Source organism: Camponotus floridanus, unplaced genomic scaffold (assembly GCF_003227725.1).
Source record: "Camponotus floridanus strain SB8 unplaced genomic scaffold, Cflo_v7.5 scaffold20, whole genome shotgun sequence".
NCBI classification, from domain to species: domain Eukaryota; kingdom Metazoa; phylum Arthropoda; class Insecta; order Hymenoptera; family Formicidae; genus Camponotus; species Camponotus floridanus.
The window spans coordinates 2,087,612-2,102,241 of NW_020229326.1; the positions used below are offsets into that span (position 1 = coordinate 2,087,612).

The following is a 14,630-nucleotide window of genomic DNA, read 5'->3' on the forward strand; positions in this document are numbered from 1 at the left end:
AAAGTCGTCAAGGAAAAGACCCAAGACGAGATAAAACACATGCAGAGAGAAGTACAAGTAATGCGGAATAAAATCGAAGAATATAATCGCGGCATAAACGAAAATCTGAGATTTTTGAAAGACCTGGAAAAAGATTTATCCACTGGAGATAAGAAGAATTAGCGCGATTCTCACGCATTGTTATTTCAAAATTGCATCTTGTGATTTGCATAAAATAGATTGGAAATAAATTTAATTAAACGATTCTTATCGACAGTAATTATGATCATTTGATCCAAAATCATTTGGTCAACAATATATTTCTATTATCTATATATCTATTAATATAATCATATCGTTAGGAATTTTATTGTTAATTATTCTACAAATTAATTAATGATAAATTAATTAATCATTCCGACAGATCTTATTCAAGGAATGTCAAATATCGCAATTTCCAAGTTCACGCGCGGTACAGATCGTTATCGTATTTGTCGCTTATCGACCACGTCGATCTATCCATCTGACTCGTCGCGCTCTCGACAGATGGCGCCGAACGCGGCGGAGGGGGCGGCGCGGTAACATGGCGGCCAGTCGCGGTCGTCTAGTCGACGATAGCGGGCGATCGTCGCGCCGCCAGTGTCTCGCGGTTCATCGATCAGTGTGGTGTGTGTCGCGTTGTTGTTCCGGGGGATTTTTTTTAGTGGTTTATTCCTATACGTTCGGCTGCGCTACGTTACGCGGCTTCTTCGCGGCTGCTCGTCCCGGAATTCGTGAATACAACGGAGCGGGCACCGTGAGCGGGGCCCATCGAGATTACGGGATAAAAATGCGACTAAGGATACACTGGATTCTGTTGAGCACGGTCGTGGTGATCCTCGCGGGATGCAACGCCGCTACCGAGGTGAGTACCCATCTGCTTATCGTATCCGCGACGCGATCGACAGACAGAGAGAGAGAGAGAGAGAGAGAAAAGGCGACTCCCGAACGGGAGTCCGCGTCTCGAGGATCGGGACATCGCGGACGTTTCTCTTTATCGCGACGACTCCAAACATCGTCGATACGTGACTCGACGAATCAGCGGCATCAACGTTTTATACAAACACAACGCGCGCTACCTTTCTCTCTATAAAGTTAAGTATTACGATCGAGATATTCTCGCGCATTCTTGGCGTCTCGTCATCGGCCAGTGGCGTTCAAATCCGAAGTAGGCCGCTTTCGATTTGTTCGAAAATTCGTCTCGCATTTTTCAACGATAACAATTTAATCTCAATTTCAAAATACGAATGACTTTGAGATAAACAAACGATAGGCAAATTTGTCAGGTCACTTTTATCGTGAAACATATTTGCTCGCGCCATTGCGCGTCAAGTCGGAGTAATTGTACATACGTTGAATTTGTACGATTTGAATATATCGGAATAATGGTATATACGACATTTCTCTCGCGTTCAAAGAGAGATATTCGAGCTCGTCTCTCGAAAGCAAAACGCTATTTCGGAGCAACGTATGTCAATGAATGCCGGATCGGGAGGTGACGCGCGTCTCGCTCTCTTCTCTCTCTCTCTCTTTCTCCTCTCTCTCTCTCTCTCTCCTCCCTCTCTCTTGCTCTCTCCGTCTCTCTCTCTCTCTTTCTCTCTTTCTTGCTCTGAACTTTTGTTTGCGTAATAAGTAGACGTTCACGCTGGGGGAGTTACGCTAAAGATCGAGTTTATCCCCGATAACGGGCTGTAACGGGACTCCCCGTTGTTAGTCTTGTTAATAGAAACTTTGGAAAGAATCGGAGCAAGTTTGTAGCGCGCAATCTTCTTAATTGGTTAATGAGAGAAAGTAAATTTTAAATAAATAAATGGACTCTTGAGTACACACCGCGACAGATATCAACCAAGTTACATATTTATTCCTTGTTTCTCTTTATCGTCAATTTGTATTTGGTCTTAATTAGAAAGCGAAAGAGAGAGAATGAGTCTTAATTAGAAAATTTCAGTCTTAATTAGAAAGAGAAAGAGAGAGAATGAAAATTTAATATATTGTAAAGATACACTTTTTTACGTTACATGGAATAATGGTTCTGTTTTGACGATGGCAAATATGCGAACAAAATATTTGTACGCGTTTTGTAACGTCGATTTTGACGATACGTTAACTAATAGCTAGGATAACAATCTATAAAGGTGCACGCAGTATTGATTGGACAAGATTCGACTTTTTTTTTATCGTTACGTTACAATGCTTGTACAAAAAAGAATCTCGCCGAAAAAAAAATAATAAAAGCCACGCGCGTTAGAGATTCGGTTCTCTGTGGATGGACCGAGAAGCGGTCGATCGTGAAGCGCATCATCACTCGCGTCTCCGCTATCGAAAAACAGCCTTAAGGTTAGCTTCACTGGAATGTAACGTATCTTGTTAAACCTCTCGCACGGCAAAGTTTGCGCAACAATAATTCGTGTTACGCCGCTGCATGCCGGTACTTGACAGATGGTATCTCAGAGTACTTTAGAGTAGTTTGCGTCAGTCAAGTACGAGGATTCTCGTGGAGAGGTCCCGCAATAATTATTAAAACTATTCAAAAAAACTTTTGTATCCCGATGACAATCCCTCGGTAAAGAATCTCTTTTCCCCAAAACGTTTCCGAAACTCTTTTTCCTCCTCTCTCTCTCTCTCTTTCTCTCTCTCTCTTTCTCTTCCGTGTAGAAATTATTATCTCGCGAAAAAGGAGCGCGGAATTTGGCGAAGGAGAAGCGGGAGTAGAGTAGTTTGCGTCAGTCAAGTATGAGGATTTTCGTGGAGAGTTCCCGCAATAATTATTAAAACTATTTAAAAAAAAATTTTTGTATTCCGATGATAATCCCTTGGTAAAGAATCTCTTTTCCCCAAAACGTTTCCGAGACTTTTCTTCCTCCTCTCTCTCTCTTTCTCTTCCGTGTAGAAATTATTATCTCGCGAAAAAGGAACGCGAAATTTGGCGAAGGGAAAGCGGGAGTAGAGTAGTTTGCGTCAGTCAAGTATGAGGATTTTCGTAGAGAATTCCCGCAATAATTATTAAAACTATTCAAAAAAAAATTTTTGTATCCCGATGATAATCCCTCGGTAAAAAATCTCTTTTCCCAAAACGTTTCCGAGACTCTTCTTCCTTCTCCTCCTCTTCCTCCTCTCTCTCTCTCTCTCTCTCTCTCTCTCTCTCTCTCTCTCTCTCTCTCTCTCTCTCTCTCTCTTTTTCTTCCGTGTAGAAATTATTATCTCGCGAAAAAGGAGCACGGAATTTGGCGAAGGGAAAGCGGGAGTAGAGTAGTTTGCATCAATCAAGTATGAGGATTTTCGTGGAGAATTCCCGCAATAATTATTAAAACTATTCAAAAAAAAATTTTTGTATCCCGATGATAATCCCTCGGTAAAGAATCTCTTTTCTCAAAACGTTTCCGAGACTCTTCTTCCTTCTCCTCCTCCTCCTCTCTCTCTCTCTTTCTTTTTCTTCCGTGTAGAAATTATTATCTCGCGAAAAAGGAGCGCGGAATTTGGTGAAGGGAAAGCGGGAGGGACGCAAGGAGGGGGATAAATTTCGGAGAGGAGGCGGCGCTCACGCCCATAAATCTCATATACACCGCGCGCGCTTACACGTAGTTACATTTTACAATTGCGCGACCTTTAATGCAAGCAATGCACCGAGGAGTGGAGAGGAGAGAAGAGAAGAGAAGAGGAGAGGAGAGGAGAGGAGAGGAGAGGAGAGTCGAAAGCCGACCGCCGGCTGGTTTTAGCGGCTCGATGAAATATCACCGGTAATAATCTCGCTGCCTTCTCGCGGAAAATGCACGCAAATCGCCTCGCCGCTTAACCATAAGAGGAGCTTTTAAATATTCTCATATTTTTTGCGCATTATAGTTAAGAAAGAATCTTCTCTAAACGCAAACTTGGCTTTCGATGCACTCGATGTGGTATTTCCGTGAAAATCGAGCATACACCGAAATTCGAATGAAATTTTTTTCTCTCGTAATATCTTTTTTAATGTAACAATGGAATTTATTTATTTTCTCCTCTTTTGAAATTCTCGAATTGAAAAATCTCCGTAATATCAGACTCCTGGATTAAGAAATGTCAACGAGCGACTATATTCGTCTTAGGAATTCCCCTTTCTTATTATCGGAGAACGGATATACGGATATTAGACGTTACACGGTAAACAAAAATTTGCGCAGAAACGATGAATGACATGCGGTTAAAGGCGAGGCGAATCTCGCTCGGAAATCGCGATCAGCTGACGCCAAATTTAATTTCGAGCGATTATTATTCGAGAAAATCGCACAGGCCGCCAACGTAGTTTTTCAGAAGAGAAGATTACGTATCGATTACGATCGCTTTCCTCGCTGAAAGGGACGCCGATATACGAGCGACGAAGATCCGCAAGCGATGGACATTAATGGCCTTTTACGGCAACGCGTCGTGTCGTGGTCGGTCCAACGTACCGCTCTCGCACGTACACGTACACTCGCCGTATGTATAGGTGTGACACGTGAGGAGAACGAGGGCATGTCTTTCGATAGGACGGTTGGTGTTGGTCGGCACGTTGATGTAAGCGCCGCTCTACGCCTTTCCTCGACGTATGCGAGTCGATAATTGATAGACAGAGCCGTGGACAACGATGTCACCGTCGTGTCGACTTGATCTCGGGGAAAGAAATTAAGTTTGATTAATATCGTAGACGCGGAAGCGAAACAATTTTGTCGGAAATTGCTGGTAATCGAGCATCGAGCGAATTTTCCTCGAATTCCATCGATGACGCATACGTTCGCTACTACACGCGTACGCCTCATTAATTAATTCGTCCGAGTCCCTCGTAGAACCGGCAACGTCTATTAACGTGTACAACTTTGCTGGACGCCTATTCATTTCACTTGGCAACTCGATGGTCAAACTTACTCCCGTTTGTGCGAGTAAATCGAGACGGATTCTATTTACCTTGGCAAACCGCATTGTTCTCGTATTTCGATTACGTATAAATTTTGCGCAATTACGTTAATATTATGTGAGAGATGATAACGTTACGGAGTCGATAAGTAATGGACGAGGAAGAAAAAATAAATAGCATTTCCATGTGATACACACCGATATACGATATTGAATATATTATAAATATGTCGAAATTTTTGCGCGCAGCGTGATTGTTGAAATTAAAGGTGGAAAATTTGATTTTCGCGAGTATCACGTATCGCCATTTCGTCGAGTTCTCGAAATGATTAATTAATAGTTGAGCGCTAAATTTTCTACGTGTAGTCTCCTGGGTATCCGCGCACAGTTTGTTGGCACAACTCGTCTCGTTTAAGACTTGCCTCCTTATTTGGTCCGTTCGCGTACGTGAGAGGAGCCTTAATTCGCGCGACTGCGCTCGATAAAATGCACTCGAAACACGAATTTCGAGCGGAAGACTCGACCAAAGATTTTCGCGCAAAGATTATCCAGGAACATGTATAATTTTAATGCATTGTAAAATAGCGTTTTAAAAGACGAGAAAATTTAAACTCGTCTACTATTATTAAATAAAAGGCAGATTTTCTACGATTAGTAACAAATAATTCGCGTTTCATCGAAATCAAGCTTATCGCTTTTGCCGTAAAATTAAATACAGACTATGGCATTTCTTATCTGATTTTTTTACCAGGTTCTATAGTCATTATAAATGATTTCACCTGCGTCTAATAACACGTTGGAAAAGAATGGGTCAACTTATATCTCAAATAATCGCGCAATTCACCGCGGCACGCGACTAGCGGGGGAAAGAGAGCTCCGGAAAAGAGGAGGGGATATCGGGGTCAGGCGGTAATTTTCGTATGAGATTCTCAAGTATTTTACGAGCACCGGCCATTAAACGCCCACGAACAAAGCTCTCTTGAAATTTGCGTTTTTCGCGTTCTATATTTCCCGGAAGTTCGCTACCGGATCCCGTTCTAATAAACACTCTCGCCTATAATTATTTCTCACGACGGTATTCTTTAATGAGACATGAACTTTGAAACTCAACTATCGCGTGCGATCGATCAACATTTCTATTAAGTTTCGACTCTTGCGAACCACGTTATTTGTTATACTACACTAATAGACGTCAGAGTCAGGCACACGTGAATAAATAAATATAATAAAAAATAAATAGGTAGTAAAGCAGCTTTCAAATAAGGAGACACATTGAATAAGAAAGTCTGCGCGATTTTCGAAAAAAGGAGGACAAAACCTTCGGAGAGAGAAAAGATTCCTTCTACATTCTTATTACATATTTCGTTTCGCCTCTCTTTTTCAAATAAACTTGTCATCGTAAAAAGATGTCCTGTAGTGTTTTCGATCGAGATAATATCTTCTGCGCAAAAGTATAATACTTTGCGCGTTGCTCGCCCGCTTTGAAAATACTATCGTCCGCGCGTTGGAAACCACCGATGAAGGCGAACCACATCAAAGGCGGTTTAGGTAAAGGGAGCGTTATCGGATACTTAGCTAAGAATTAATGCAACCGAATCCGTCGCGTGTTATGCACGCAAAACACGCGGGATGAGTGCGACATAATTGCAACTATACGCAAATTTACGTCGTATATTTTACCTAATGTGAAAGCTAAATTATACCCGTATAACAAATTAATGACATAATAATTAGTAATTACGAAGTTAATTAAAATCACCCCGCGTCCTTTTTCCCATTCTGCGCAAAACGAGTTAATGACCATAACAGCGATTCACATTTAATATACATGGCGCATCATTATTAATGATACCGATATTCAGTTAATACAAACGATTGTTATTCGAATGATTTAGTATTTAGTCTGCTTCCAACGTACAATTTTAGAACCACAATTCGAGCATTTTAAAGAGAACTTCGTAACAAAGAATTCTAGATAACCGTCACCGTCCTCCGACGATAAGGACTTCATTTTCCTCAGGGGATTCCTTATCCCGTCCTTGTCGTCATACTTTAATCTACGGTTTTTGAAAGCTCTCGTTCTTCGGTATGGTTGGACTTTTAAGGGTCTCGCTGGTTCTTGATACGCACACACATTCATAGAGAGAGATAAAGAGAGAGATAAAGAGAGAGATTGCTACACTCCGCTCGGATTCTTAGTCTAAAAGTCACCGCTAGTATCAAGAAGAACCCCTCCGCAATCCACTTCCTATCGTCTCGGAAAAGGTGGCAGAAGCGAGCGTCTCGTGAAAATTGGCTCGTTACTCTTCAGTTTTCGCAGGCTTCCCGGACTCAAAAAAAAAAACTTCCATCCATCTTGCTCAGGCTGTCCCACAGGCGACAAGCTTCCTCTTGTACGCTTTTTCGAATCGTCCTTTTAAGAATTTTCGAGTTTTCCACGAAGAACGTTCACATTCCTATCTTTCAAGCTTGCAATTCCTCGACACGATGAGAAATGCTCAAGGGTATAGAAAATTATATGACCCGCATGGAAAATTTATGCTAACCAAGTACAGCTAAAATTTTAGTACAAGAGACGTTTCATAATTGGAATAAATTTTCGCCTGGATGGACTGAGATATGAATTTTTAAAATATCAGGCAGCATTGTTCCTCCTAATTCGGAGGAATAGATAGAGATCTAATGACGTTTTAATCACGTTCAATTCAATTAATTTTTCAATATTATCGACCTTATGTATAATTAAATTTAAACGAATCGTATAATTTTTTATAATAACAAGGAAAAAAAATTAAAAGACTATTTATCAATTTTACATTACATATTTTTCAATATAGTATTATTACAAAAACTGAATCTTTAAATGTCTTTTATTTTAAATAATTTGTTTTCAAAGTTATATTTGATAAAAAAATTATCAAATTGATTTATTTATTCCTTAAAAATGAAATACACATGAAATTTTATAAACACATTATCTTTTTTAATTATTTATTTTTACATAAATAGATTGTATAAGGCAAATTGTGTGATTTTTTGTAAAGTAATAAAAATAATAAAATATCGTGATTGTCAATTGGAAGAATTTTGATCAATATTGAGGAATACAATTGGGGAATGCAATTCAATTATTAACATATAATGAGATAGATGTATATGAAGGTTGGAGATATTTCAGATATTGATATAAAATTCCAAAAGGCACTTTAATAATTAATTTGGTAATAATAATTATTTGCTTTTTAATATAGAGAAAGATTTGTACATTTTTTCGGGAATGATTATATATAATATTTTTTACTAAAAATTTTAATCTAATTTTATCTCTGAAAAATTGCTTTAATCTAGTTTTCAAAACATACATAGTTTATCTTTTTTGCACAAATTTATCTTGCATATCATACGATCCAATTAAGCCGCGTGCAAGAGATAAATCTAATCCCTTATTTTTCACACTCTGTATCGAAAAAAAAATTTGTATCAATAAATAAGTAAATGAAAAATTATGTTATTGTTAATTGAAATGTTTTAGCTAGATATCAAAGTGGTTTATAATTCGAAAGCACGTTTGTGCTTCTATCTTTCTATGATGGTTTTTTTTAAAGGTGGGTTAAAGGTCCATCTGTATCGGAATTACGTTATCATTCTTACGCTGATTAAACTGATTTTTACGCCCGGCATGCGTGATTGTATTTCAATAAAGCCGCGATTCGAAAAAATTCCAAATTCCAATCTCGCTTGGAATCCCGAATATGTTGCCGCGATGGCAAATAAAACAATCGCGCCGCTTTGATTCTAAATAATTTGCCCGAAACTAATGCAACATGCGCCCAGACGCGCTTAATGCATATTTATGCGACAGATCCGATGGGTACGTTTGCGTTTTGCATATCGCCTGGTGTCATCGCGCACCTTTACCCGTTTATTGAGTTTGGTACATCAAGGGACGACCTCTTAAGCGTCCCTTGAGGAGAAACCTCGAGAGGCGAAATTATGAAATAATCGATCCTAGAGACGGATTAAAATACATCGTTTGACTTCTCTCCGCATATCTAACGTAGTATCTTTTGTTTTTTTTGCTATTGCTCTTTTATAAATTAAATCGCGACGGACAAAAAATAAAAATGTATTGTATAAATTACTGTCTCTTTTTCTGTTTTACATAAACAAATCATAACTCTTACATGCATTCGTTTATATATGATACATTGGTTTTATACAATCCTTACAATTATGATAGTTTCAATATATTTTATTTCTTTGTTACAAACAAGAGATTAGCAGATTTTTTCGTTGCTCTTCGCTTTTTCGACTTCTAAATCCGACTAATAAAATTTCATTAAAATCAATATCGCGGAAACGCATAAATGACAGATATTTCAGCGATTTTATATCGCGGCTCCACTCTTTCCTTTTCCTCTCCTACTTTTTTTTTCTCTTTTATTTCGTGCGGGTATTTCGATCAGTTGCCAATTCAGAAATACTTTCAAGTTTTATATAGCTCTAATACATCAGGAAATTCTTTATTATATTCGATTCGTTGTCCGGATATCGCTCTTTTTATATCTATATCAGCAGTAATTCCGATTCGCGCGGAACCTTTTCCTCTCGTTCTTTCAATTTCATAACGATTTAGTTTCTCTCTCTCTCTCTCTCTCTCTCTCTCTCTCTCTTTCTCTCTCTCTCTCTTTCTTTTTTTTCTATTAACTCTGTTCGGCGACAGCCTGTCGCGCGGTACAGTCGACAATTATTCGTATCTCCCCTTATGAAATCTAACCGCCTACGACCTTCCACTTCTGGATAAGGATAACTCGTCGGTGCACTGAGATTCTTTAGATTTTCTCGAGCGGAACCAGAACGGAGGAAGTGATTCTCGAGAGGTTTACAATCTCTTGGCGTAGCATCGTCAAATATATTTCATAATCGTTTCAACAACAACAACATGTACACAATCGTGCTACGTCAAATGAATTTTTCTCTGAAAAATACGCAATATTTGTACGAGAAAGATAAGATAACAGTCTCTGCTAAATAGATAATTTTTTGTAAACTTTTTTGCACTCAAGTACATATACTTGTTATTGCGATGACAAAATGTCGCATATTCGCATATTCGCACACGTACGTTTATCTTGGACGAGGCGGACGAAACTTTCCTCCGACGCGCGCCTCTCCGAAAGTTGGTCGACGAAAGTAATCGACGTTATAGCCTTAGTTTTTCTTCCAAGAGGGTACTTCTTGTTTTAAAGATGCTTTCTGGGGATGCGCAAATATGCTTACTCGACAGTCGGGCAGGCCGAGCGGCGAAACTTGCGAGTTTGCGAGTCGCATTGTTATTCCGCGTAATTCAAATAAGAATTGAAAACTGAAATGCCGAAGTGCGCTCTCTCTATCGCCAACTTTGTCGTTGTAATGTAATTGCGAAATGTTGCCGGATAGGCAGCGTTGTCTCGCCGTAAACTTTTCTTCCTGGGAGGAGATGGTACGCTTTCTCCTTTGTCCAGTCCCAGCATCTCGTCTATAAGGTAGTTATAAATTTGCTTAGAATCTCTCTCGCAAAAATAAAAAAACAACGCGATAACAAGATTTCAATTCAAGACTTTGTATCCATCGTACAATTTATTTTTTCGTCAAACATGTAAAGTTATTTAAACCGAGTTTTTTTTTTTTTTTTCGAGACTAATATGTATCTCTCGAACATCTACGCGTATCTAAGGAACGAAGGAGACCGAGAACGTTTGACGAAGTTTCGAGAAAACGAGGCTAATCGCCTTTCTCTTCAGAGGCTTCGAGAGGCCCATAACGCAGTTTGAAACGTCCGATAAGGGCGTCGCGTCTCGAGAGAACATCCATGTTTGGTCCAGTCTACCCACAGTCGATCCCCATGAACGCTAGCGCACCTACTCGCGCCCACGCATGGAAAGTCTACGCCGTTGCCGCGTCGCGTCGCCGTTGCGTAAATGCATTGGCGTGCGTTTACGCACTCATACGCGCGTGTTGGTGATTCCTCAAAAGGGAATAGGAGTCGCGAATACTTGTCGTTAATGATATTATACACGTTGATGGAAAGCTGGATATAATTAACGTTACTCCGTATCGCGAGCGAAGCGTCAATTAGATATTTCAATGTCTAGTTGATTAATCGCAAATTGATTTACGCTATTGATTCGGCATGTGAAATCGTTTGAATGTATTCAGGAAATTTTATTGCTCTTTTTACTTGACATTAACTATAAAGCTATAGCGTTAAATCGATGCGGCTAATAATAATTTATGCGCGACTTTGCTATGACGCGAATTCATTAACGCGTTGATGTAATGCGCAGGATGAGTAACTACCGATGACTGTTTCACTGATAAATAAACGAACTGTGATCATCATCGAGCTATGCGTTCTTATGTGCGTTAATTATAGAAATTCACTTAGCGTTTGTATAATAAGGGTTATGCGCGCGTTTTATTCTTATAAATTTACGTAAATATTTGTGTGTTATAGTTAGGATATTTATTTCTCAACCGTGCGAGTTTACCGGAAAAGATTCGCTACGTGGGTGAGTCTTGTCGTTTCAACCGCCACACCTTTTCGAGCTCGGCACAAGCGAGGAAAATTACGCGAATTAAATTATGTTAAATGTATTCAGATGATTTAAAGATATATCTAGTTATACATTTATTATATTAAATATAATTATATTAAATATAATGAAAAAAATCGCGTCTTTTTAATACATGCAGAGAGAATTTGATTTTATTGCTACGTATATAGATGAAATATTTATGGAATGAAGTTAAATATTGCGAAGCAGGATTTTAATTGTAAAGTTTTCGTTTCTTACATGCCGGAGAGAGGAAAGAAACACGATTATAAAATATTTTGTTTTTAAATGGTAGAGCTGCCGTGTGGATCCCCCTCGGTGGGATTTTAAGCGCGCACAATATGTTTTGACGAGAGATTAACGAGACTGTCTCTCGCACATTTCTGCTACACATAGGGAAGGCTCGTTACACGAATTCTCTCCGGCTTTCCACTTCCTCCATTTCTCTCTCGTCATCCTCCGTATTTCTCTTTCTCCCCTTCTTCCTCCCGCGCGCGTGCTCTTTCTCTCCCATTTCTCTCTTTAACTTTTGCCCGCTCCTCCATATTCCATTGCGGAGTTTCCGTTCCTCTACAACCTTTCCCCTTTGTCACGTACACTCGCGGATATAATTAATTTCAGTGTATCTGGAGCAGGGCGTAGCGTAGGGCGGGTAGGATGCGTATTGTTCCTTGACTCTTTCATCCTTTGTGTCCTTTGACAGGATGCTCGAAATCAACGACTAGACTCGTAAGGCGAAATGAGTGTACGAGCGTCGTATCAACGGTCGGAGAGCAGCGATTACCCTTCGCGTCGCTTGCCATACGAAATTGCGTCTTATTGAATCACGCGTTCTTTCGCTTATCTTTTGCCGCGAGTATCGCATCTTGACCGAGGAGAAACTCATGATAAAGTCGAGCCGAGAAGCTGCCGCCTAATGTCGCCGTTTGCCAAACGCGAACTTGAGTATTTCGCGAATTTTTTTCGACTCGTCGTTCAAGGTCCTAGCTTCGCGCTTTGTCGAATCTCCATAAAAAGACGATAATGGCAAAAGTCACGACAAAGTAGGAGTGGAACATGAGGCAACATGGACATGCTCTTCATGAATTATTATAGCAATTTAGGCAATGTAGTTAGGTGATGTAATTATTCATCTCGTAATATCGCGATTATTTTATCCTAGTCTCGTCCGAGTGCTTTCTACGGTGCTCGCGAATAATTCTATCCTTTTCTCTCGCACTTTCGCGCCCTTTGCTTCTCGTGTATATTTTATCATCAACCTGGGTTATTTTATATACGAGAAAAATTTTTCAAGCCACGACCCGACCGCGATATTAAACCAAGTATTTATGTATGAATTTTCAAAAATATCCGAGGGGTGGGAGGGACTTTCAGGGATTATAAATAGTCTCGTGCGGTCTCGCTCAGGGTCTTACGGGATGATCTTAGATACCGGAGGATCTTACATATGTAAAGCTCGTGCTTGCGCACCGAGGACACGCGAGGTTCTGGCTCGAATTTGCGATCACGTCGGATGTTCGCGAGGATATTAATGCGAGGCCTCGGCACACGCGAGACTCATCGTGCGACCTCGCCAAAGTTGTAAGCGATCGATTTGTTCGCTTTTAGAGCCGATGGAACCGTCTCTCCACCGTCGCGTCTACGCCTCTTTACATTGATTTTTTTCGAGCGCTCGATTTAATGACTTAAATACAGAGTCGAGCCATAACAGACTACTAATTCAACGCTGACTGACCGGCACAACGATCCCGTTCAGACGCGATGCTGACCTTCGCGAAGCAAACGAGCCTTTTTTCTCGGAGAGTTTATTAACGCTGGTTTATGCGAAAATGTATTTTGCATCTTGCACTTTTGCGTTTTGTAAAATCTATAATGGAAAAGAAAATGATCTATATTTGATTGTGCCGTCGAATCCGCTTTCTCGACGCTCATAAAAAAAATTATTTGTTTCAAACGTCCCAAATTCTATCGATAATTGTTTAATTATTTTAGCGGATTGCATCATTTAGAGTTGTTAGCGAAATTGAATCATTTAGATTGTTTGGAAAAAACAATACGTATTTTTTATTTGCGTTAGAAATGAATTTATGATTCAATTTCAATAATAACGCAACGAGATAAAATCGACCGAACATCGAATATGCTCCGCAAATGAAATAAATCCTCGTGAATAATGTAATTCGAGTAAAATGCGAAACAGATGGATCAGATTTTTCGTTTACATTTCTACGGGAAGATTCGACTTTTGGATATTTTGGATTGAAATTTGCATCTTATTGGCCAATTTTCGCGGAAAGATTCTCTGCCTTTCGCGAATGAATTAATGTAAATTACGTCACACAAGTATCGGTAATGGATGAAATGCGACAATTGTTGGGAAATATCGGATCGTCGAACGTGATTGAGCATTCGCGAACAGTCGCATACGTCGCCGATTAATTTGACGAATACTAGAGAGGATCTGAGAGGAAACTCGTTGTGCGATAGTCGAAATTACAAAAGGGCAACAATTCAAGTATACATTATGCGCATTAACGACCCCGTAACTATGGCAAACGAGAAACTCATGGGTGTATCGCTCTCGAAAAGTGTAAGAGAAGTTTGTTCCGTTAAGCTACAAAACGCTAAGGTTCGGAATGACTTGGAAACTTTGGTGCACGCGAATCTATACTTGCACTTGCCTCGCTTCTTCGTCTCTCGCGAGATAAAGGGAGAAAGAGATATAATTGGATAAAACGTGAAAAAAAGAAACTAGTCGAAGAATCTCCTTTCCGACAAGCGTAAGTGAGTCGAAACAAAATCATTTCACGTTTCGCATATTTTAACTTGAAAAACGCAATGCGAGACGACGAAGAAACTAAGAATGTAAAGATGGAAATGTAGAGCTTCGGAGTTCACCGGAATATCGACGGCGCAAATATTGTCGGAATAGTCGAAAAATTGGAAACGAGACGAACAGAGAGGAGAGTACCGGGATTTGAAAACGTGCTCGGTGCTCGCCGAGCTTCGAAAAGGATTACGCGAGAAATGCACGATATTACAATCGAGACGAGAGAAGGAGAGAGAAGGGGGAGTGGCAAATTTAACGTGGACATTCTTCTACTACTTCGTGCTGGCGTTCTTTAACCATCTCGGTTTTCGCCTCGACGATTT

The 14,630-nt window shown here is 39.9% G+C and overlaps 1 protein-coding gene across 1 annotated transcript in view; it reads left to right on the plus strand.

Annotated features, from left to right (window-relative positions):
- The first annotated feature begins 578 nt into the window (after positions 1-578).
- Positions 579-14,630, plus strand: part of LOC105249946 (syndecan) — a 66,789-nt gene continuing 52,737 nt past the window's right edge. Inside the window, exon 1 of the mRNA XM_011255762.3 lies at positions 579-883. Within this exon, the coding sequence (XP_011254064.1) occupies positions 809-883 (75 nt within the window). The 5' untranslated portion in view covers positions 579-808. The remainder of the gene's footprint in view (positions 884-14,630) is intronic.